Raw genomic sequence first — 26069 nt, forward strand, 5'->3', positions numbered from 1 at the left:
TGCCCATACAAGATCATATACATTTGTGATCTTCGTAAAGTTATGTTGTTCATGATGTTTTCAATGAAAATAAATGAAGTGATTGGCTGTTGATAGAGGTGGTCAGACTGTCCCCCCCACCTAGAAACTAGTGCAAAGTAGTGCCAAAATCAATATTTGGCAACATCCACTTGACTTGGAAACCATGTTTGTCTTTAAAGAAAACAAGTCAAAGTTTATGACTTCATAGGGTAAAAAATAATAAATAATCAAACTAATAATGACACCAATTCCTTCACTATAAATTGATCGTCTTGATATCTCAAAATAACTTCATCAAACGAAAACAGGGCGTGATGTTTCCGGTCTCAGGCCTCAAAATCTCGGCAGCTTCTTTCATAAAATGCAAACAACGCTCCCAAACTGCTGCCTATCATTAAGAAAGCACCATGTACCGCCTTGATGATGCTCTCGTTTGAGAGATGCTGGAACACATTGTTATGAAAAACACTTCACGCTTCTTAACGCGCCAACTCTGCTTAGCGTCTTTTGAGCTGTAATCAGGGCTTTTACAGAGCCTTGGCCGAGGCGCTTTGCTATCTGGCTGCTTTGCACGCATGTGGGAATTTAACTTTGCATTTAATGTCCCCATTCTTCACTTCTTCCTACAGAACCATCCGTCCTGACGCCGCTGTGGGCCATCACTTCTTGAACAGCTCAGTTTGCTAAAGGGGCAGTGGTTTATTGCGGCTGACAGCAATAGGGCAAACTGAGCGGAACTACAAAAATAGGACATTTTTCAACTCAATTTAAGTGAGTCAAAGAGCTTGGTGGTAAATCAGGTTTATTCGTGCTCATATTCGGAATACGGCTCCCAACCTGCAGACAGGATGGCTAATTCCACCGTTTATGTGCACCTCAATTATTAGTAGTATTATCTCTGCTAAAAAGATAAACTCCAAGGATACTATTTCTACGTTTACTCTATTGCTCTTTGTTTCTTATCTTCCAAAGGATCATTTATGGTGGATTGCATACCCAAGATGGATATTTAGTATAAAAAGAGAGATGTGGCTGGCACTAGGGATGGAGTTGGGGTTCTGCCAAGGATTGATGAATTACCTGGTGGCCCAAGACCACTGGCATTGTTGCGCTTCTGACATCTTTGTAAGAGCCAAGCACAACAATTTAATAAGGCTGTCTGGTGAAATAGAAAGCCACGCTCCAGCAACCTTTCGCCCGCCATGCTCCTTAGCCTGAATACGCCCAAGAATCTTTCAAATCTTGAACCTCACACATGAAGATTACAAAATAGTCTATGTTTTCAACGAGATTAGAAATCATTCGAACCTACCAGAAGAATGTTAGAATTAGAGGCACGTGAGCAACAACATGACAGGTACCTTGGCTGGCCCAAAAATATTAGAGATACTGAAATGGCGAACATTTCACCATTATCATAGTTGCAGTTACAGTTTTTTTGTTACTACTTACAGGGAATAGTGCGCAGGTACAAGTTGTCTCTGATCACCTGCTGAAGCTTGTGATCTAGCGATCCCTTCTGGAACTGCAGACTGAGGTAGTGATGCAAATCAGCGTTCAGCACCTTTCCTGGAAGAAAAACATATTTCAGTACCAAAAAAAAAAAAATCCTTGTTTTTACTGAGGGAGACACAAAATATTAAAACTTTAAACTGAACCGAATGTTCATAACTGATGAGCGGTAAAGCTATAGCTTACCTTATGTCCATACAACGATGTTATATACCCACACTAGAGTATCTATAAACCAGGCACCCACAACATTATTACCAGTGACACAATATGATATTCAATAGAAGAGCTCAATTGAGAATTCCGAACTGAACTGAAAAGAAGATCACGTTCAGTCTTCCATAGAATTAATTAATTTTTACATTATGCTGAGAACTTCTCTGCATTGAGGAATAAAAGATCAAACTGTTTTTAGATGCTTCATCTCATGGGATGAAATGAAGAACACATGTGGTTCACTAGAAGCAAAAGTGATGCGAATGTGAGTTCAATTTTGAACAAGGGTAGCACTTATGTTGAAACGTTACTTAACATTTGGCTGTTTAAGAATGTTTTCTTGCTGTGTCTTATTGATGAAGAGCTAGTATTTCACGAGGACTTTTTAACAACTCCTGTGTGCCTGCTTCTTCACTAAAACAGTCTAGTAACTGCAGTACAGTCGGGCCAATAGACACACAGCTCACTATTATGCAACTCTTCAGACTTTTTTTTTTTTTTTTTACCAGAACAATGTGAGTGAGGAATTTAGGTCAAGGGAATATAAGCTGGGTCTCAATGCACGTTCCACATTTGTAGCCACAGGGCTGCGGTCTGTGTTCCCAGAAGCCCAAATGTGGAAGAAATTCACATTAATCTAAACAACAATGCAGCATATTTTACGGGTAGATTTCATGCTGGAAATGGTCATCTATCCACCGCGCCCCCCCCCCCGCCTTCCCCTCCAAAAAAGAATAAAATAAAATAAAATAAAAATACACATAAAGGTTCTGCAGGAATTTGTCATGAAAATAGAGGTTACTAATTGCCACCACAGGACTGCAGGGGGTAGATTTCCCAAAGGGTGGACAACATTGATTCATCAAACAAAAACGCATGCAAATCACCTCCTCTTGTCTAAAGGCAACTCCAACTCTCGAGCACAGAACAGGGCAGTCTTTGTGGTCCGCCTGTCAGGCTGTGTTAGGTTGCTACATCATATCTCCATAGACAGAGAGAGGCAGAGGGAAAAAGCAAAGCGAGCGGTACCTTTGAGCTTCCCACTAACTTGCATGGCAACGTCATCGCGGGCCTGCCAGGGTCATAGTTTCAAGTATGTGGGACACAATAGAAGTCTTTGTGACTTGGCTATTAGACAAATACTATGTGGTGTGAGGGGTGCACTTTAGGGATGGCGAATCATTAAAAACTGAGGAAAGGCAGGGATGAGGTATCTTGCTGGCAGACAGCAGTAATGATGATACATGGGAGAGCACACAAGAAATGTGGCCTGTCCCACTCCTCCTCTAATCATTATTCTATGTCTATCTCTCATCTTTCATTTTTATCCGGCAGATATTTAACAACCCGGGTGAGCCCCTGCGAGACTGCTCTCACCTCTGTTGAAAGGGACCATGTGTAAGATTTAAACCGGTTTTCATTACGGACAGCAGGAGGCGCTGCATCTACCATTGTATGTAGCTATAACAGATATGGCAGATATGTGCCACCAACCATGTAATATAATTGAATGATAACTAGACCTAGGACTATATTTAAAACATACTATTGGTCATTAAGGACACATTTGTTTGCAAGTTTCAAAATTTATAATCATTTAACGTATTCCTTTTTAATGAAAAACGGTGTAAATCTTACACACTGTCTCTTTAAATCACTTTCAGGAATAGCCATCAAATCGAGCACAATCAGTACTTGCCATTAAATCTGTTTTTTTTTCGCAGTGGTAATGTTTAATGTTTTCTGCAACATTTTCTTGTGCTGTAAAAATATACAACCGTATAATAAATATACAGTACAAAACAACAATGTGGAGGACAGCCTACGTTCATTGTTTTAGTAGCTCTTCAGTAATTTCAGATTTTTTCCTGTTTTCTTTGCTTTTTCAACTGTGGGGTTTCTCTCTCTTTTGTGTGTCCTCTTATAAGAAATGCTTTAATCACAAACGAAGCATGTGAAAGGCATAATCATTTGATGTCCCTTCTCTCGTTCCTGACGCTCTTTTTATGAGGTGTCCATTAATAAAGTCAATGTTCAATACTGACGATGATGTTGCCGTTAAATTATACTACAAAAATTCCAAATAGGGCAGCTCTTTGGAGCAGTGGTTAGCACGTCCGCCTCGCTGTTCAGGGACCCCGCACTGCTTGCTGGGGGTGCTCTGCTATACAAAATGTTACATGAGGAATATGGAGGAGAGAGAGAGAGAGAGAGAGAAAAAAAAGTGAGTCTTCAGCCGTGCCCCAAAAGGCTAAAGTCCGGGGGAAAAAAAAAAACACACATGCGGCAACAGAAAATGACACGAGACCATTCCTCGCACAAACTTGTGGATGGACAATGTATAACATATACAGTATACATAATAGATATAGTTGATTCAATATATAGTGTGTATGTGTGTGTATGTATTCTGTGAATCTGTTGCAAATCCTTTTTAGTTGAATACAGTACACAGCTAGCTATTTGATGATGAGACTGATAATTGTCGTTTTGCATTTGTTTTAGCAAAACCTCACTCGTTTTGAATTTAATGCCTGGAACTCATTCCAGAAAAGCTGGCCTGCATGCGTAAAAATAAATAAATAAATAAATAAATAAATAAATAAATAAATAAATAAATAAAATTAAAAGCTGCCTTTTTTTTTAATGAATTGGACAGACTGTTCATTTTGTCTATAAAATTGTATTGTAAAGTGTAAAAGTGTATTGTAAATTGCAGTACGCACAGAAAAATAAATGAAATAATTTTAAAAATGCCATCTTAACTATTGCTGCCACCATGAGGATAAGGGAGTAGACTCATGTAAACTTCATGTATTATAAAGTCCAACGAGTGAAGGTAAAAACTAATAATAACAACTCATAAAAACTAATGGACTCATTTGAGCAGTGATTTCAGTTTCCTGAACAAACTAATGGCATATGGCAATCACTTAAAAGTGAAAGACTTTGTGAACTTGGGCTGAAAAAGAAACATTAAAGATGTGGCAGGAATAGGCCAATGTTAAAAGACAAAAAAATGTATGCTTCGAAATAAATATAATATGCCTGGTTCTGTAGTACTCAATTGAATATCCCAAAGCAACAAGATACACACTGTACTTCAATTATTCTTTGAGGCGAAAAACACTGGCAAGGCCAGTGATCTCACAGATAAACTCATTCCGTAAATTGGTTAAATGTTGACTACTACTGAGTGATCAATAAAAGCGTTGACCTGATTCTTAACTAAGTTTGAGCACATTCCCTTGAAAGAGAAATTAACAGGTGCACTTGGGACAAGCAGGAAGCAGAAAGACGAAATCGTGTGGTCGTGGTGTCCATTTATTCCCCAAACTTTCTGAATATTTTTGTTGTGCAGAGATGAAAATCACAAGCTTTTCACAGCAGTCAGAAATAGGGCATCGCTCCACAGGAACAACCATAATGAATGAAATCAAAGTTCAATCCAAATACACAAAATGAATAATTCATGAGCGAGAACCACGTCATGAAAGAATAATGCAGTCTACGTTATTGCAAAGACAAAAGATTTCCTCAATGAGAGGAAGCAATGCCAACAGCGGTGGGTGTCTAATCAGGCTTTCCTTTCATGCTGGCACCTGTGCTAGTGAGAATGTGTCATCCATCTGCAAATTACCTCCTTTTTAGGTACATTCGACAACTCAGGGTTACGGAAAATGGCATCTCCTTCAGTCTCTGGAGAACACAGGCAAAGAATCACTTCATCGCGATCCAAAAGATGCTTTATTTCACCACTCTCTTAAAATCGCTACATCAACCAAGTTGTATGAGCTCTTTGGGTCTAGACCACGAGTGTCAAACTCAAGGCCCGGGGGCCAGAACCGGCCCGCCACATCATTTTATGTGGCCCGCCGAAAGCTGATTTGATTTCAAGTTTCTTGCTAAACTTGCAGATTGTCTTCAAAAATAACCATTTTCTGTTCCCGATCTATCTTTTGAACAGTTTTTAATCGGCCTCTGTATTCAAAACTAGGTAAAGATGTCAACCGGCAAAAATGGCCTTTATTAGACACGTGTTTTTCTATTTTTAAGTCCTACATTTTCTGGATTTTAGGGAAATTAAAGGGGTACGTTAAAATTGAAGCTTTTTTTCTAGATTTATTCCGGCCCTCTAACAGACACTATAAGTACAATGTGGCCCACAATAAAAATCGGTTTGACACCCTTGGTCTAGAGTAGACGTTAAACACGAACAAGCTCTACTTGTCCTAAAACATTTTCAGGCTTCTAACTTGGTGTGCTTTGGTCAACTATATAATGGCAATGATAATTAAACAATTTCTGGTGCAATATTTGAACGCATGGCTTGACACTCACTGTACGTAAGTTATATTTGTATAGTGGTCGAGAACTATTTGCTAAGATAGAAATAATTACCTTACTTATAGATAAGGGTTTGCACAGATAAACATTCTTTATCAATTAGACTTTAGGTTGATTTGATCGGCTTGCTCATGATCAGCCGATATTCGGCTAATTATGCAAGATCAGTGAACGGCTGCCATAATGTTCAAAATCAATGATGTCACTGATCTGTTCCTCACATTATATGTTGTATAAATAAATGCCTTGGGGGCAAAACTCTGACTTTTATTTGCACAAGTGTGACTGTTTATTTTATGGTTATAGGAATGTTTAATGTAGCATCCGTTTCTTATTTGCAATGATTACTTGATGCTACCATTTAATTAAATCACAAACGTGTAATTTCATGACAGCAACTTTTTTCCATCAATTATTTCTGTCTCAAGTTGTTTTTCTTTTGCCTGGCTAAACTCACTTTATATCGGGCCAGTTCTTGAATGCCTTCTAGAGGTCATTGGTGGTGTTACCTGTGAATCACTCTCAGTTTTGGGTATGGCAGAGATATTTAAATCATGGAAAAAATGTTTCATTTTATTTACATTTATATTATATATTTTTTATACTGTTTACATGGTGAAAAGGTACAGTATATTTAGTAACTAATCAAGTTAACTAAATGAACACATTGTCCCATTTTATTTGATCTGATTAGTGATCAATTATTTTTAAACTCACTGATCGGTGATGGGCCCCAAAAATCGTAGTAAAGCAGGGGTCACCAACTCCGGTCTTTTTTTCCCAATGTAACTCTCCTCCGCTGCACCTGATTCAAATGACCTTGATAGTTATTGTGATCCTACAGAGCTTCCTGATGAGCTCATCATATGAATCAGGTGCAGATGAAGAGGGTTGCACTGAAAAAATAGGTGCCCTTGAGGACCGGAGTTGGTGACCCCTGCTGTAAAGTATAGTATCAACATAAAGTATCCGCCTTTGGAATCATCAACATAAAGTATCCACCTCTGGAATCATAGCAAAGGCCTGTTCTCAAAAAGACATAACTTAGTTAAATAAAGTGATTGAAAGGTGATGCTTCAAGATTAAGATTCAAAGGGTTTATTGTCATGTGCACAGTGTAGAAACAAGTTTCTCCGTACAAGGAAATTCCAACTTTGCTGTCCACATGAATGTCGTAAAAAAAAAAAAAAAAAGAAAAAAAAAGTGCAGCAAGTTAAGTCAATCACAAGTTATAAACAACACATGAGTGTAGAGTGTAGGATGCTACACCAAGTAAAACATGCCACTGAAGTCTTTTTATTAATGACAATAAAAGGGATTGCAAATACTAAAGCCGTCGATTGTGTCACTTGTGCTGATTCCGGGCTTTTCTCTGAATAATGCCTTCAGTTATGACCGGATTGGTTGCACAGTTTTTTTTATTTCTGTGTGAAAGGCAGACACATGCACCCACAACAGCTCCAAGGTTGTGACTTTAGATGTTTTTGTCCTCCAAGTTGCTAAAAGCAAAAGCCAGCTCTTATAGCAGCAGGTCAAGCCGTGGTGAGATACACAATTGGAGGAAATATGGAGGGGAAAAAAAAGAAGACAGCAGCAGTGTGATTATTTCTGTTTGTGCATTGGCATAAGCCAATCAGCCATGTTTCCTTTCTGATCCATTGTTCATCTTTTGGGGAGAGTCTGCATGGATGTCAAATAAAAGAAGAGGCTCCATTCTGCCTTCTGTATCATTCTGAGCCTTCTGCTGTTTATGATAGCTGTGTCTTGAGAACACTCCATCTGGCTTGTCTTTTCTATTTTAACCCATCTCCAAGCTGTTAAATTTCATAATATGAAGTATGAAGGAATCTAGAAAAAGCTTCTTGCCTTAACCTAGTTCCTAGCGTGTTCATTTTTGTTGAAAGATCGCCCATACCACAACATAGTGAAACAACTGACTTAATCCAGAGTGGGAAAGTACAGTACACGAGGCCTCGGGCCAGTCCTGCCACAGGTAGGAGCAGAAAATGCCAACGTTTCACCTTCCACATTCAGTTCTTATACCCTTTTGGGGCAAGTAGTCCCACTGTGGAATGCAGGTGTGTGTGTGTGTGTGTGTGTGTGTGTGTGTGTGTGCGTGCACGTGTGTGCGTGGGGGGTCTGTTTGCGTGGGGATGGTGTCTTCAAAAGTCTTTGTTCTGCCGGCCATTCTTTGAAGCGGGAGGAAGTCTGAGCACCATAAACCCTGACTGATATCTTCTCTTGAAGGCCACACCTAGCCTTTTGCCCTTGGTGGAATGTTGGTCGGGGGATGTCATCTGTTCCTTTTGGAGGTGCCGACTTGTCTTTATTTCTCCTGGGCCAAGACTATATCTGCTTTATAATGACATTACGTCGTCTCAATCTTTATTAGAATAACACAGTTCCATGTACACACTATTTTAATGATATATTGAATTTGAAAAATATGAATTTCCTTCAAGTAAAATGTTTCACTTGAGTTGCCCCTGTGTGGTGAGTGGTTGATTTGATGTTGAGTACCCTTTTAATTTTGTGAGTTGTCACAGGATGTCACTCCATCTGAAATCTTCCTGACCTCATTTCAGACAATCACTGAGTGAAACACAGCATCTTTATCAACTGCCTGAAATGCAGTGCTGGCTTGTGGCTCCAGAACTGCTGATGGATTTTTTTTTTGTTTATTTTTTTTTTTTATAGCGTTAGCACATTCCTTGTGACGAGCACCTGTGGATCTATTTAGATCCTCTCATATTAATAATGACCATTTGGACTTTGTTGCAATTCCCACATGCACATTTGTGTTCCACTCTCTCAGTCACGATTTATGACAGTAAACACCCGCTGTATTTCAGATCAAATTTGTGACTCTCTCTAATTGTAACACGTGTAACATTATTTGCAAATTATCCCTCTACAAAAAGCCATCTAAGGTCTCCCCCTTTAATTATCTTTTGAAGATCATGTAAGCAACCCTTTCAATGGGAGGGAGTGGATTTTCCATCCTGCGAGTATAAAAATGCAGCTTGCTGAACAGTCACTCAAATCTGTGTTGCAATAAAAACCTGTGCACCACCAACTCCAACTCCAACTCATACATGCATGAATTTAATGAGAAGGAGATCAAAGAGCAGAACAATGCATTCTGTCATGTCTACGGAGAAGAATGTGATCTTTGCATCCGTTGACATCTGCAGATCAGATAGAATGGATGGCACAGTTCGGGGGTGAAAAAATAAGTAAATCCTCGAGTGAGAAGAATCAAAAACTGGATGAACTAGTTCCATGCAATGTAAAGTGCGGCAAAAAAATAATTGGTTTAATTGTGTCACTTCGCGAGTATTCCCCTACACACAGGTTTTATTGCTGCATATTTAACGACTAATGCAGTGAATCTCAGTTATGGTCGTAAATTGGAAAGACAAAAACTTTTTTTTCAAAGGCTATCACTAATATGATATTTTAAGTGTGCATGCATAACTGAACAGAGGGCTTTGTGGGAAAACTCACCCAAGAGAATGCGATTGCATTTTTTTATGTGATGGTCCCTCCATATGTCGCCTCCCTCACCAGCTCTCACATCCTGATATTTCATCTTCTTTTAGCATGGATTACGTCAACATTCCTTTTTCAGCCAGCAAGTTGATGACTTATGAAATAGTTCAGGAAATAAAAAGAGGCATTGCATTGTATAGCTGTTTGCTGGAAGGGCCTGCAACAAATGTCTGAAAAATGACCAAATATCAATGATCTGAAGACGTTTTGCAAAGTCCCCATATTTGGGTGAATCAAGAATTATTTTCAGTCGGAATTTCCATTAAGATATGTCCTTTTAAATATATGTCATTTTAAAGATAAGAAATAGTGGTGGAAAATTGTGACCAGGATAGGTGATAGTCCATTAGTCCTTTGTAATGCGTAGTAGCACTTGGTAACAAATGAAATTAACTCAATTTATTCCCCATAACATGGACCTTTTCATTTCTGGACTTTTGTCATGGAGAAGTTGAATGTTATTTTATATATATTTTACATAGGAAATGATCATACAGTACGCATTATGTGCTGTTAGATCCAGCCATCCCTCCATCCATTCATCCATCCGTCCGTCCGTCACACAGAACGACCTGTCACGCATTCAATCATACCTAAGGACAATTTAAGCTTGGTTTATGCCTGACGCACCCGCCAGCTCCCGGTGGCTCAGCACGTCAAAATTATGTCATTATACATACATAAAAAAAAAAAAATATATATATATATATATATATATATATATATATATATATATACACGTATGTATAGACACGTCTCTGCCTTATGTTTTTTGTCCCCCTCTTTACACTATTTTCTTGGCCTTATGACATTAAAAAAATACATGAATAAAATAAACTTCTCAAACATGGCAGGTAGTGTGCGCACATGTCCACAAGGGGCAATGCACTCATACACACTACATGCGTCACTGCTTACGTCACTACAAGACTGGTCTACTATTGGTCAGCGTCACGACGCCCTAAGATACCGGTCTGCTATTGGTTGACGCACGGGGTCACAAAGATGGCTGCTTAAAGACTTGATCGTGTGTTAGGGTTAGGGTTAGGTGCTTACAATATAGTATTTATTGTGCATTTTACTGCTTAATTCAAACTTTAATCGGTTAGCCATGGGTCCCAGAATTGCTCGTGATGTTAAAGAGAGAGAAGTAAGAAGATGATTCATATGGAAACGAAGCTGGAGATAATCAAGAAATACGAAGAAGACTAAGGTAGCTAGCCGAGGCAACCCTCACAAGGGAATTTGGTCATAACAAGCTCATCATGTCACTCAAAGGTAAATCAACCCTTTAAATACTTTTTATTTATGAAGTTATTTAATTGTATACATGTATATTATATTTATAAAAAGCACTTGATATACTATTTTTGATACCAATTTTTTTACATGTATATACAAATTTTATGTTTTCACCTTGGGGTTTTGCACACATTCGCAAAATAACATAGGTTTGGATTGCATCTCATTTCACATGTGAACCACTCTTCCACCGAGCCGACCGCTGTTATAATCACAAATCTGAAAATGCATCACTTTGATATAGCCACTACTTTTTGGGCTCAACAGCCATGTGACTTCCAATTGCTTTCATGTGGCAGGGTCATAATTTTTTAAATATATTATACACATATATCAACCTTGGCCCAGGCCTGAAAAGCATGACCACCTCTAGGGAAAAGTGAAATCACTCCACACATTTTATAGGGATGTTCATTCCATGCCAGAGGAACTGCTATCCATCCTGTGCTAAAACAGCATCAGCCTTGGTGAAGCTGCTTACTTCAGCCTTGCGACTGCCTTCAATCATCTCTTACCAGGAAACAAGGCCAGTTTGATGGTGCATGTGCAATCTCACATGCACGGTGCTCTAGGGATCATTGAGCTACAGGTCGCTGACATCTAATATCTGATGGATGAGTCGCTCTTGAAAAAAAAAGAGAATGTGCGATCAAACATGCACACCACGGTCCGCAACACATTCTCTCATGGCGGTGAACACTTGCTGGGAAACATGAATGGATACAGACTGAAGAATTCTAAGGTCATTCTTCAAGGAAACTGGCAACGTTGTCTTATAATTAGAATTTATGCAAACTATTGATTGAAACCAAAATATGACTATCTGGTTGGAAATGTACATGTTATAATTTCTTATCACCAGTTATAGTTATGTTTTATCAAAAGTGGTTTTCAAATAGTGCTGTGCCACATTTGGAGGCATGTGAGATCTTCACAGCATTTCTGAAGATAACAGTTTCAAACTTAATTTATGCTTCCGCCATGTCATGTTAGAGGTTTGTGATTGCAAGCGTTTTTCAGTTCAGCCAATTCATAGATGTCAGCCGATTATGTTCATTGCACGTTACAACAAGTCATCTGTCCGAACAAATATATACATTTTAGGTCTTGTGGTATTGCGTTAAATGGTGTTACAGACTCATTTGCTCAAAAATGTATGTCTTTACTTTGGTAAGTTCTATACAGCGGCACATTGTCATTAATGACACCATTTTCCAACAGACGAGCCAAAAATAAAAAGCTGATGTAGCTGGATGTATTTTTGGGAGTTGCTCAACAAATTTATCTGTTAACAATTTATTTTGGCCAAATATGCTTTCCAATGGATAGGGCGTACTTGTTTGAATCAGTTTGAAGGGGGTACATTTTTTAAATAAAGGTGAGAACCACTCTTCTGGAACATTCAGGATTGGAGTTTTTAATTTATTTATTTATTTTTGCTGTTATTGTTTTTCATGAAAGAAGATGCGTGTCCCACATTCGATTTTCAAGCTTTTTGTGCAAGCTCATGAAAGAATCTGAGGCTTGGCTTTAATACACCAGGTGTTAAACTTGTTTCATGATTTAAAAAAAAAAAAAAAAAAGAGTACACAGCAAAAGTGTGGCTGTAGCAACAACACCGAGCTTGCCGGGTGAGTCATACAGTTGTACTGCTCAGAACCTGATGTAGGCAGAGATGAGTTGTCTGCCTGATGAGTTGTATGACTTTATCACCATAATGTCTAAGGGATGACTCGCTGGAGATTTTCAAGCCAGAACTGTTGAATTTCCTAGGCCGGACTAGTTTAAGATGCAGCACAAGCAAGAAGCTGCTTGAAAAATCCAATAATTAGTAACTGGATAAAATAAGACAATAAAAACAATGTTGATGGTTTACCATGCACTCTGATCAGCTTGATTTTTTTTTTTTTTTTTTTTACTTCAAGTCATTTCTATTTCCTTGACATTATCCTGATTCTAAAACTACCATCTTGGTACCACTCTTCCATTGCTTATTCTACTTTTGTTGCATTCTTACCTCAAATGCTTATTGAGGACAGTCATTCTTGTGGAATACGCCTAATAGTTTTGATGATGACGACGATGATATTGGTTTAACAGGCATAGTTAAGCAAAATAAAAACAACAAACAATTTTTTTCTTGGTCGACCATGTTGTTTCTACATGTGGAACGTGAGAAAGTATCTCTTAAAAACAATGAAAACACCAGCTGTTAAAATAACGTTCAGCTGAGCAGTGCCTTGCTGTATCAATCAATTAGAGGTTTGATCGTCCATTTTCCATCTTTACAAAACTAATGAAGACCCCCAGGTAATAGAAAATAAAAATATTTATTCAAACAAAATGTTGTATTGTTATAGCGCACTGTAGCCATTCCAAAGACAATGGTAAATCTAATTTACCACCAGCTTGAAAGGCATGGAAACTCATGCGACTGTGCTCCAAAATTTCCACTCCAAAAAATCCACTTTTCCCTCTAACTTTTCTAAACGGGATTCACCGCGGGAGTGTGAACTCTGAAGGCTGTGGTTTTGATTATAAGAGGCAGGATCATTTCCGTTTGCGGTCCTATTTTTGGACACTATTTACCTCAGTCAAAATAAAGTGTTGCACCGACAGCATTGCTACCTATCTGTCACATATCGGTTACATGACGACACCCCTGTTTCAAATTCGTTCATCTTCCAGTGAGGAGGCGATGCAACCTACAGTCGCACTATCTGCTCCCAGGAGATGTGCCTGTGTGTGAAAGATTAAATAGCACCAATGGAGTGACAGAATGATGTCAATCATAGCGCTTATGTTTCTGCAGATGTACAACGCAGGGAATAATGCTGCTACATTTCTACGGTCAAACCATATCTGTCATAAAGTAGAGAGAAGTAATAGAACAAGGCTGCTGAAGTAGGTGAATCATTTTCAGTTAGTGTTATGGACTGAAGCCAGACACAAAGATTAGGCCTTTTATGGCATTTTTCCTGCTTTGCATTATCAGGGACTGTCATGATCTGTGGGGTTGGCTGTGTTTATGTTGTTTTTAGGTAATTGCTTATTAGGTAGTGCTTATTGCTTATTGGCTGTTGATGTCTCACTGAATGCGCTGCAACGTGTCACTAAGATGCTGGTCTGCTATTGGTAGGCGTCACGGTGTCGCTAAGATGCCGACATGACTTGTGAAGATTTATGATGTTATTTAATTGGAGACACGCATACTGTATTATAAATAAGTAGAACTTAGTATACTATTTTGTTACCAATTTTTAATATGTATATACAATTTTTCTATTTTTACCTAGTGTATTACACATGTGTATTACAAATCATGGCATTAGCCAATTACCATAGGTAATTGGCTAATGCCACGATTTCGCCTTGCGATCCAAATCCCAGAATGGATTCATTACGAATGGCAGCGGTCCACTACACACAAAGTGGGCCCCTGTGTTACAATGTCCCTGATTCATGTTATTTTCATGTTGCGATGTGGAATACTGAGTTTTTTCATGCCCTCTTCATGACATTTTCCCAGTTTTGCACCCAAAATAACTGTCATGACACTAGGGACTTGGCTGTATTTGTGGTGTTTCGGCTCTATCTGCAGGCGTTTTTACGTAACTACACTTATTTTCAGAATATATATATATATATATATATATATATATATATATATATATATATATATATATATATACACACACACACACACACACACATATATATATATATGGGACATAGGGAGTCAATCGTAGAAGAGTCGAAGAAGAGACAAATCGAAGAAGAGACAAAACAACGGGTCTTGCAAAAACAATCGGGACGTGGGTCATAGGATTAAAAACTGGCACTGTCCTAGGTAAAATTGGGATATCTGGTTAACCTACATTAGATTTTTCCCACTGCTACTGATAAAAGGCCATGCCAGGAGAGGACACCAAACAGTGTTGCAAATTTGCCCTCAGTGAATTAAGTTTGGGGTTTATAAATCAATATATTTTCAAATGAATTTATTATACATTTATGTTTAAAAGTAGAAAGAAAAGAGACAAATAAAATTTCTTATGAAGCTCTCGAGAGATGTTTAAAATAAGGGCACAGACATTAGTATCACGCAGGAATAAACTTCTCAATCTGACTTCAGTTAAGGCTGCAGGGTTGAAACGAGGAGGTAGCTTCTCTGATTGAATTCAAAAAATCTTTGAATGAAAAGAGACAGGCTAAGAAGACATCCAAGTAAAAGAGCAGCAGCCAAGCTCGTCTGCTAACTGCTGTTTGTCCGTGGGCAAAGAGCTGAAGCAGCTAGTGATTGATGCCTCATATCTGTTCTCCCCCTGCTGCCCTTGGCACCATCGCACTGAATGTGGTGTGAAATGAACGCCGTCTCAGATTTACGATTTACGGATGCCATTCTGAAAAATGATCAAGAGCCAAGTTGAGGTTTTTCGATGAATGAGATGGAAGACAGAGAGTGAAAAAGAGGGAGAAGGACAGGGAAAAAAAGAAAACTAATCAAATTCTGCTAGGATAATTGTTACAGGTGGACAATTCTGAATGGGAACAATAATGAAAAAAAAACAACTAGAGTTGGTAGGTAGGTTAGTTTGCTTCTGCACTTCCAAAACTGCATAATGCATCAAAACCAGCCTACAAGCATCCCGTGCATTCAATCAAAGCTTGAAAGTCTACACATGAATTTGAGCGACCTGGCTCACAATTGTAATGGTTGGACTTGCGCATAACGAGGACTATGCTATTTTTCTAAACTTGGTCATGTGACAAATACGAGGTAAGCTGTGATTAGTTGGTACCTGAGCAACTGCGATGTCATTTTCAGTCGACAGCAAATAAAAAATGGCTGGACGGCTAGAAACAGGTAGACTTTGTGGCTTCATTCATACGTAAATGCAACATTCATCAGTATTCCGTTTTTAGACTAGAGATATCACATAGAGCCTATTATTGTATTGGAAATGTTTGTACTTGACTTCCCAATTGATAACATCCCAGTTGGGGGTTATTGTAGAGGTACCCAAATGGGGGAACAACCATACAAGTACCCCAAAGAAGGCACTTCATAGGTCCATGAGATTTTAACAGGGTTCTTGCAAATAATTGCTCAATTTTATTATAGCGAGTCGTTTGGAAAACACTGTATGCCTTTAATTTGTTAGGTTTTAAACCGATGTACAGTCGTTACTATAAAATGGGGAAGTGCATCTGTAACTGACTGTTGCAATGAAGTGTTCTTTAAAGTGGGTGTTTTGTGCATTGTCCTTGTCAGAAAATGTGTCCAGTCCCTCTCTAAGTTCTCTCACAGTCATCTTTTAATTCGCAAGTTAAGATGTGATTTGACTTTTGTCAAGTTCCACTACTTTGAAATATATCATGCGCCAGGTAACTAACTACTGTATAGCATTTGTGTTGATTTTATTCAAGGTGCGGAGAGCTCAGAAGCATTACGCTGGTTGCTTGCAATTACTTTCTCTAAGAGGTTTTTACTTTCAACCATGCAGGAGTTTACACTCCACACACTTGTCACAGATCCCTTACTCGCGCCCATTCAACTGCTGGCCATCTCTCACACCTATTAATTCAGCTGTCCCCAGATAGGAGAGAGTTGCAGAAATGGGATTTAGCACGAAGGAACCAAAAAGGACAACTAGAAGCACAAGCCTCTCTGACGATTCTAGCAGAAAATAAATGAGGGAAATGTTGACATATACCCGATCACAAATGAAAATGTACACTTTTGTTAATTAGAGCAAGAAGGGAAGGACAGGATAACGTTAGCAAATCAAAGACAAGTAAGAAGAAAACCTTGGCAGAAAATTTCAGTGGGGAGGATCAAACAGAAGTTTTCAGACAAAAAATGCATAATACCAGTGAGCCCAAACGAGCTACCTCAGTCATCTTGATATGGATTTCATTCAAAAATCGATTCTGATCTTTATATATCACATCGGTATTAAATCCGAGGTGGAGAAATACAGCAGGACTGACAATATAATTTAATCTGTGTACGTACTACAATATTGTTTGTCAACATGACGTGTGTTTGTGTGACCAAGGCATTGAACTGGTGTATAACAAAAACCCCGGATGCACGTAAAAAAGAACGAGAGCAACGGCGGGGTGGAGTGCCTGTGAGATGCAGTAAGTGTCATGTTTTGAAAGAGTGTAAGGACATTTGCCAACCTTCTAGATGTGTGATGAACATCAACTGATACGTGTTAAGTAATTTACATGTTTGTTATTCCTTTTAAGGAATTTGACACATGCTCTGGACAAACAAGCTGTGGTATCAAAGCTAGTGTCACATCCAGTTTTTCTGAGCAATCTCTCCCTTAGAGATGCTATTGAGGCACACTCCAACCTTTGTCTTTTTCCCGCTGGCTGCTCGACTTTCAAAAGCCTGTCAAGCGCTTTCCAGTGACTCAGACAAGCTGTCTACATAGGCCAATAGATGAGCACAAACTGCGCATGTGATGAAAACGCTATCAAGAATAGCCATTTGTCCTGTTGGTTGATTAACTGTATGGATCTACAAAGCAAGGATGGAGTAGTTCTTTGAATAGAAGTGCTTCAATAATAATATGAATTCATACCAAGCACACAAGTCACCACTGCTTTGATGTTTTTCATTTTTTTGTCACTTTCGTTGAATGACGTTCGGGTACAAAAAAAAAAGCAATGTGAACTTTTAATAACAAGCAGACACACAGTCATGTGACTTTGAATTGTGCCTGGAAACGCTTTTAGGGAATCTTTCTAATGGAAAGCAATAGGTTGCTCTTGGGTCTAAAAATGTTATCATCATGTTGACACCTTGTATTTGCTTCAAAGCTCACCGCACCAAAGGCAAGAACCATCCTCCTTAACAAGAATCCAAAAATGAGGGAGCTATGTCTCGGTTATTGCACCTGAGACCAAATGAGCTGTAAACAAGAGCTTACACAAAACCGAGAACATCTGGGTTGGCAACCCATCTTTGCGGTTCAAGAAGCATAACCTTTAGGAATGGGGCAGCATACTCCAGATCTTGTCCAAATTAGGCATGGGGAAATGTTAAATTCACAATTCCTGCTTTAATATCCTTTTTTGAAATGTTTGGGTAAAAACAAAAACAAAAACAAAAAATGCCCATTACACTCAATCTATTTTATTGTTAAACTAAAATGTATTATTTGCTAAATTGGGAAATGTGTACCATGTTGAGAACAGAACTATGAAGTTTGGGTGTATAAAACAAAGATCACTGTCAAGATGACATTGCTTTGGAATTAAAAGATTTAATATTGCTAACAATCTGTTTGTCATGTTTTGTGTTGATCTTGCGCACGTGCTACAAATTCAGTTGCGTGTCATGCGTGAGCTGTTCCAAACACGGGAGGGAAACACAGCGCTTGCACTTCTTTTGGGAGCGGAACAGAGGACAAGCATTCGTCCACCACTCATGTCATCACTTGGGACACCTCCCTTCAATCCAGTGTTTACATTAACAATAACTCGCATTCACGTGCTCTTTTCATACTTGTCAAATAAAGGAGCAGGAAATCTTGCACGATATTTGAATGTGCTTCCAGCCATGGCACATGTTGGATGAAAATAGGTAAATGTAGGTACGTGAATGCACGCAGTGAAGCACACCACGTTAGACATCAGTGATTTCTGTCATGCATGCGTACCTGCGTACCTGTTATGTGTGTGCGCCTATGGCTATATCTACTCATTAGGGATGGGACGAGACACAAATGCCACAAGATGTCTCATGATACTGAGTTCATGAAAACGGGACAACAAAATGCACTTGGCTCTTGTTCGCTGCACAATTTCTTTTGCAGTGTTTACAAAATTGTCTTTGAAATGCCATTATTTTACCATTCATTTCTTCAACAAGAAAACCAAATTCTGCAAGAAATAACACAAGGTTTTCCATTTTGCTTTTTAACACCTGCCTGTGTTCTCTGCACAGCCAAGCTTGAAGGTGGCAAAGAGAGCAATGCAAATGCAAATGCAATGTGTACATATTTATTTATTTTTTCCCTCTGAGCATGGTGGTGGGTTAATTACACTTCACCTCCGTGCTGGCATCTCCAGCCTGTTAACTTAAATAGCTTGCTAACTAGGTGCTGATGAATATCAGTAATTAGATCCCATCATTAATCAGTAATCACACCGCTTTTTCTGCTCTGATGGAAACCAACTGTGTGATTTGGACTCAATAAAAACCAAAGCAGAATGACCCAGCTTGAGTAGGAATTGCAGCACGAGAAGTCAGCCAAATGGGACTTCTCAAAATAGAGCATGTTGTTATGCCGAACAAATACCATGAGCATCTTGACACATTCGGTCCGACACTTCAGAGTTCTTCAACACGTTTGTCACAGGGGAGGCGTGTGTGTGTGTGTGTGTGTGTGTGTGTGTGTGTGTGTGTGTGTTCTGCTTGAACCACCAGGCTATGCATGCATCTTTTTATTTTGTATGTCGTGTGTGCAGTTATTACAAATAAGGAGGGTGATAATGGGAGGTGGGAGGCTTTGTTTTTATTTCCTTTCATACAATGAGCTGTGTTATCTTTATGTATGTATTGTAGTGTGATGCACAGAATTGAACACAAAATAAGAAGACAAAAGGCAATTGTAAATGAACCGGGATTGAGATCATGTTTTTTATAAAACGTCATCCAAGCAAGCACTTGGCGATAGCTTCAAGGCAAAACGTCGTCTGACAGGATGAAACCTTGAAAAGAGCATGAGAGTGCGGCGTGACTAGCCGCCTTGATTCCTTTGAGAGTAAAGGGTTAAAGGAGGAAGAGATAGAAAAAGGAGGCTGTGATATGAAAGAATACTCATCATAACCTTAACAATAAAAATACTGCATAAATAAATGTTACATGTATAGAGTTTTTCAGTTGCAATATTGTAATGATAATATTGTAGGCTGTGGATGCAGGAACTCAATCAGTTTTAACAATGCAGAATAATTTATAAGTAAAAATATATTTAGTGACCAAACATTCTGAAATTCTGTTCATGGTTAATTTTTCTTTGTCTTGAGAAAGGATCAGAGCAAAAACCAATAAACTAGGGTGCTTGCGGACAAAAAGGAAAGGTTGACTTTAAAAGCCTTGATCAGCTTGGCTGTTGATATGAGCATCAACTGAAGGTCACAATATGTATTTATATTTTCTTTGACACAGAATTATTGAAGGGTAATCATGGCAAATAAGACGATTGATATGGGGAGATGTGGCCAAGTGGAGACTCCAGGTAATATTCCCCTTTGTTGTTCAGACGTAATGGTATCTCAGATGAACTTTAAATAGTGCTATGTCGAATTGTACTATGTTCCCCCTTCCCAAAGCAAATTGTGGATTCGCTCCCAACAAATGTGGCTCATGTAATCAACATTCCTGACTTTGGTTCGTTTCGCAACTAATCTGGAGCTTACATCATTTTCTTCTTTCGCTTGATTGTTGTGTGATAAAAGTAATTCTGCTGCAAGGACAACGACTGAATGAACATGACTGGACGTATAATGCATTTAAATGCCAGTTGAAAAGCTTTCTAATAAATTCCTCCATGCATTTGAAGGGAGCTACTTGAGGAACAGTGGTTTCCCTTGGAATGAGCAACTTGAGACTTTCTTGATGTTTCTGACACAATGTGCAATGCGGAATGTTTCAATGGATCAGAAAAGCACAGTGGTTTGCAAAAAATAATATTCCTAATATGCCTTTCCTCAACGCATGCAAACACACACACACACACACACACACACATACACACAACTGGTGCCAAACAGAACTGGTCAACTTCTGAGTTCTAATCCTTACTCCTGAAGCATCATACTCCAGACCACGATAGATTGTGTCCTGCATGTTTTCCAACTTGTTCTTTGCAACACACCTGATCCAAATGATCAAATAACTATGAAGCTCCTGCAGCGATCGCTGATGAGATAATCATTTGAATCAGGTGCGTTGCAAAGAAAAACCTAAATACATGCAAGACAAAGTGCCCTTGAGGACTGGACTATGACGGTTCAGGAGTCAGAGGGTTAAGAAGGCTTACGTCTCCACAAAACCACATTTCCTAACCACTAATTCAGCAAAGGCATTTCCTTTACTCACAATATCAAAGCTCACATTTCAGTTGCAAGTTCAACGACGATGGAGTCTTCATTATGGCCAGCATATTCTACCTTCTGTGGAAGACCCGTGAAAGAATTACATGTCGAGGCTACTGGCAATGAGAATGGATATTCTGGTCAATTCCACTGGTATAAATACAGTAGTAACACGCAGCTCAAATTATGCCCAGGTATTAGAAAAAACGTCTGACACACATTCAAATTAAAAAAATTGGCGTTGGAGTAGTCAGGCAAAATCCAATGCGGTCTAGTTACCTTGTTAGAAGAGATCAAATGAAGGACGAAAACAGTAAGGAGAACTGTTTTGCATAGCATACTGAAATAATGCACATATCAGGCCAACTTGTCAGTGAGGCTATAGATCAGCAAGTCCTGGGCTCAGAAATAATGAAGCATTCCTTCAGGCAGTAAGGGCTGAAAACATCTGGAAAAAAGCCATCCCATTCCCAGTTGCTGTTTTTCAGTGAGGACATCATACGTCACTGCAATTCCAACATTAAACTATGCGCCACGTGGTTAACATTTCTAAAACCAAATGTGGTGAGTCAGGTCTATTGGATTGCCGCTCTGGCATGTAGTTTGAAGATGCACCAAGAACTTAAGTCATTCGGCTGACTTTTCAGAGACCCTTGTTTTGAAAGTGTGGATCTGATCTGAAAGTATCGACCCCGCATCTTTGTTACCAGCCCATTCCCCAACAAGCCAACAGAGCAATGCAGTTGTTGGCTACGCTCATTCACGCTGCAGACAGTCTGCGGCACGGTGTCCTTTGAGCTGCCTCATTTAGCATCATGTGAACATTTACGAATGCCGCTGAGCAGTCAATGAGAGAATGTCCAAGCGGAGTCAAGTCTAAATGCAAACAGTGATGCCGGGGCAGGAAATTAAAGGTAAAAAATGAACAACCTCATGAGCTGAACGTCTTATCTTTATCCTCTCTGTTGATGCCGCCAAGGGTTTCAGTGGCATTAACTGACATTCTCTCCCATCAGTGGCCATTACTATGCAATACACAGTACATACATGCAATGCATAGAATGGTCAGAATTACAGCGATTGGCAATTGACCGATACGTTGGTTTCTGGAGCGATGGGATACCAGTTAGTAATTGTTAAGGAGGCTGTTAACTGATATTTGGAGCAGATATACCTATATTTTTAGGAAAGTACTGGCTTCAGACTAAAGACAGCCACGCACAAACCTTCCAACTTTTAACTTTGTTGACATGTCTTTAAAGCATCTGTTTAGTGAACACATTTTCAGATTTGCATAATTGTTTTAATACATTTTGGACAACATACAGTGCAGGCCAAATGTTTGGCCATCCCTCATTCAATGTGACTTTTTTATTGTATAATATCAGAGTCTGATGGTATGACAACTTGGAGCAAAAATATCACGGTATAGGGGTATCACGGTATTGAAATTACAGCTCTAAAATGATTTGAAAATCTTTTTTGGTAAATAGTCATTTTTCTACATTATAAAAACAGTTTTCATTTTAACAGTGCCTTTAATAAATATATTTTGGTGAGGTCTTGCCAATCCGGTTTTCATGACTATTTACATTGTTGATTCTCACTCAAGACATCAAAATTATGACTGAACATGTGGTATTACGTACTCAACAAAAGAGGTGAAACAATTTACTGCTTTCCACACTCTTGGCATTATCTCAATAAGCTTCAAAAGGTTGTCACTCCAAATGGTTTTCACTTCACCGGTGTGCCTTATCAAGATTAATTCGTGGGATTTCTTGCTTTATCAATGGGGTTGAAAGCATCGGTTGTGTCGTACAGAAGTCAAAATTGAAAAACAAGTGGCCATCATTAAGAAAGTGAATTAAATGGGTATCCAAACATTAGGCTTGCTTAATGAATGCTTACAAAAACAAATAGCTGCCTGAAGAGTTCAAAACTGATTTTTTGATTTTCAAAATAACAGAAATCAAACAACCTGTTTGAACTGCTGCCATCAGGCAGAGGCTAGAGGAGCCTGAGGGCAAGTACTGCCAGACTGGCAAACAGCTTCTACCCACAGGCCATCCGGATTCTGAACAAATCCCTCAACTCTAATCTGCCTCATCACCAGTCACTTTACCGCACACACACCAGCACCTTACAAACCCGGCTCAGTGCAAGACAGCTGCTAAATGCATAATATTTTGAGCTATCATCCTCTTATCTATAGTTTCTTCCACTCCATCTACTCCATATCATGCTCAGAATGTAAGTCTATGTATTTACTAGTGGTTCATTATTACCGGCCTTATTTTTCTATTACTGTTTTTGTTTGTTTGTTTTATTGCCTCCTTTACTATTTGCTCGACTATGGAATGTAGTCAGCTCGGGGAAGTGAACAGAATAAGAATTTCATTGTGTAGTATCACTATGAATATGACAATAAAACTCTTGACTCTTGAAATGTTGAATTGTCATTTATCTTAGTTTCAGTTTTCAAAGAAAAGCAAACGGTTTCCTGACATTAACACACGCCCGTTAAGCAAAAACGTTGCTCAATACCAGAGGGCGCATTATTTTGTTCTTTATAGTTATTTTCATATGGTTTCAATCCAACAATGGAAAAATAAAATCACCACTACAAAAGCCAAAACAGTGCTAAACAAAATGTTCTTGTCATTTACTTTCCACATCAATGTCTACAAGTGCCTGATTAGGTAAGAGATTCAAAATAAACATGGTCTTGTTGACTTCATGCCCAACATGAGAGGTCGTCAAGGAGTTGTTTTGTGTTGGTCCTTTTCCTTGGCTGGTTCAGCGGTGGGTGTAGTTGACTTAACATCCTCAATTCAGTCCACTGCCAACAAACATTCACAAGCAGAAGGCGGAAAAGATTGCTCCAGAGTGACTGAAATCAGGCGTCACATATTTTATTTATTCATACATGCCACAGTTGGAAAGGTCTTAACAACAATCTCATTTTCAGTATGTGCTTGGGGTAAAGTCACCATGGAAAAATATGCCTCGGAGACAGTAGGGTAGTGTTGAGCAATAGATAAGATAATAAAAAAATGAAAACGAGACATTTCATTAAAGTCGGCGGCTCCAGCCTTCCCTGCGTATCGTTTTGTGCAATATGCTACAAGCAAAAGGATGGATTCGAAGTAATGCTCAAATGAGGAGGCAGGACCAGTGAAAAGCCTAAAAAAATTGAAGGCTGATTGCTGCATGCGCTGCTTACATGATTACTCATCGTTACACAAGCAAGGTCACCAGATAAGCTGCATACCAACTTCAAATTCACAGCCAAAAATATTCCACTGTTAAGTACAAATCTCCTCCCCACTCTCGACTTGAAAATAAATGCAGATGTCCTCGCGCATCAGCCTCTCTCTGCACGTGGCATTGATGCAAGCGTGCAAAGCATAAGATGTGTTCAAGAGATTTCTCATTCACTTGCTCGGACACATTTTGACAGCAAAACCGAAGTCCGAGAACCAGTCAACGTTCACCGCATAGATGACTGTGGCCCAACCTGAGTGTTTATGTATGTACATTTTATTCGGTGAACAAAGACTGAGCAGCGAAAGAATGGCCTTTCATGAGAGACCCTTGGCATTGTTTTGACTCTTTGAGGAATGACCTTTCTTGATGAGCCCTTGTGTCAGAATGCGGAAAAACACAACAACGTTGCAATTAATGCTTCAAATGAAGTGGCTGTGGGGAGAACATATAAATTCCGTGCAAAGGGTACGGTTTGAAATACTCTTGAAAAACAGAGGCAAAGAAGAGGAAGTGTAATGCGGGACACAGGTTTCATGGTCAGGGACTGGACTATGGTAACGTTCTCAACCACTGAAATGTCAAATCAAGAGGCAATGTGGTTCAGATCACATCAAGAGACGGTGCCTCTTCCCTTGAAATCGATCACAATCTATTAGGTGCCTCCTCAGCTCTCCTGGTACGCGAACAAATTGATGTAGCACCGGTAGCACAACGATGTTACACCAGAATTTCTCTGCAGTATGCGGTGTTGCTGACTCAGAGGGGAAAAATCAAAAGGGCTCAGTGCTAGTGTGTCAGCGTGCGGAGACAGCAACAAACCTCCTTGCTGCCTCTCATTCCTTCGCCAGGAGTCAGGTTATTTATGTAAAGCCCATGGCAACAATTCTGCCCTGCTTACCAGAGAAGGAGAGATATATACTCGTGCTTACGACTTCTTTCGCTCTCATTTGTCTTCATGAGACATTTCTACCGCTTATTGCTGCTTTCATTTACAATTATTTATCATTTAACAACATTGGCAGCCTAACTAACCTCGAGTAGAATGACCACAACTAATCTAATCTATCTATCTATCTATCTATCTATCTACGATCATACACACATAGATGTATATAAATAAAAGTACGTAAAGCAACATCTTTGTCTGTCTAATGAGCTTTTTTTTTTTTGTTTATTGTGTGAATCATGACTGCATGGCACACACATAATCTAATCAACTGGCTTTCTGACAGGAATGTTAAAAAATAATAATAAAAAAAAAAACACCAGGGACCTGCATAATAAAAGCAGGACAAAAAAAATAAATAAAATCAGACTAGCGAAGGACTTGGGACTAAAGGTTCAGAATTGTGATCTAGTCCTAGTTAAATAGGTACTGCTGGTCACCACAGACCATAGGGACTGCTGGTCACCACAGGCCAGATGACGTTCTGCTCCTGAGCAAATTATTTCAAGGGATGTGTTCTTTGGTTGATAAACAGTGAACTGGCAAGTGTGAGGAGAGGAACCCATTAACAAAAAAAGTCTATTTTTTTGTGTCTGGTAAGAAGAGGGTAGAAGACGGAAGAGTAGAGTCGGTGTTACATCTGAGATGCAGACAATGCTGGAAAAAAATGACAAAGAGTGGTGTGACTGAGTCATTTAAACCATTTCCACATGGATGAAGAAAATATTGGCAACATTGTGTTTGGAAGCACATCATTCCTCAAAAATATTTCCTCAGCAAC

At 39.1% G+C, this 26069-nt stretch overlaps 1 protein-coding gene across 5 annotated transcripts in view; it reads right to left on the bottom strand.

Moving 5' to 3' along the window:
* The window catches only part of magi3a (membrane associated guanylate kinase, WW and PDZ domain containing 3a), an 83591-nt gene that overhangs the window by 30412 nt on the left and 27110 nt on the right, over positions 1–26069 (bottom strand). For all 5 annotated transcript variants that reach the window (XM_088408831.1, XM_088408830.1, XM_088408833.1 and 2 more), the window contains one exon: positions 1474–1590. In XM_088408831.1, the coding sequence (XP_088264957.1) occupies positions 1474–1590 (117 nt within the window). The remainder of the gene's footprint in view (positions 1–1473; positions 1591–26069) is intronic.

The sequence above is a fragment of the Hippichthys cyanospilos genome, chromosome 2 (genome assembly GCF_059441005.1).
Source record: "Hippichthys cyanospilos isolate Australia breed blue-spotted pipefish chromosome 2, RoL_Hcya_1.0, whole genome shotgun sequence".
In the NCBI taxonomy this organism is placed as follows: domain Eukaryota; kingdom Metazoa; phylum Chordata; class Actinopteri; order Syngnathiformes; family Syngnathidae; genus Hippichthys; species Hippichthys cyanospilos.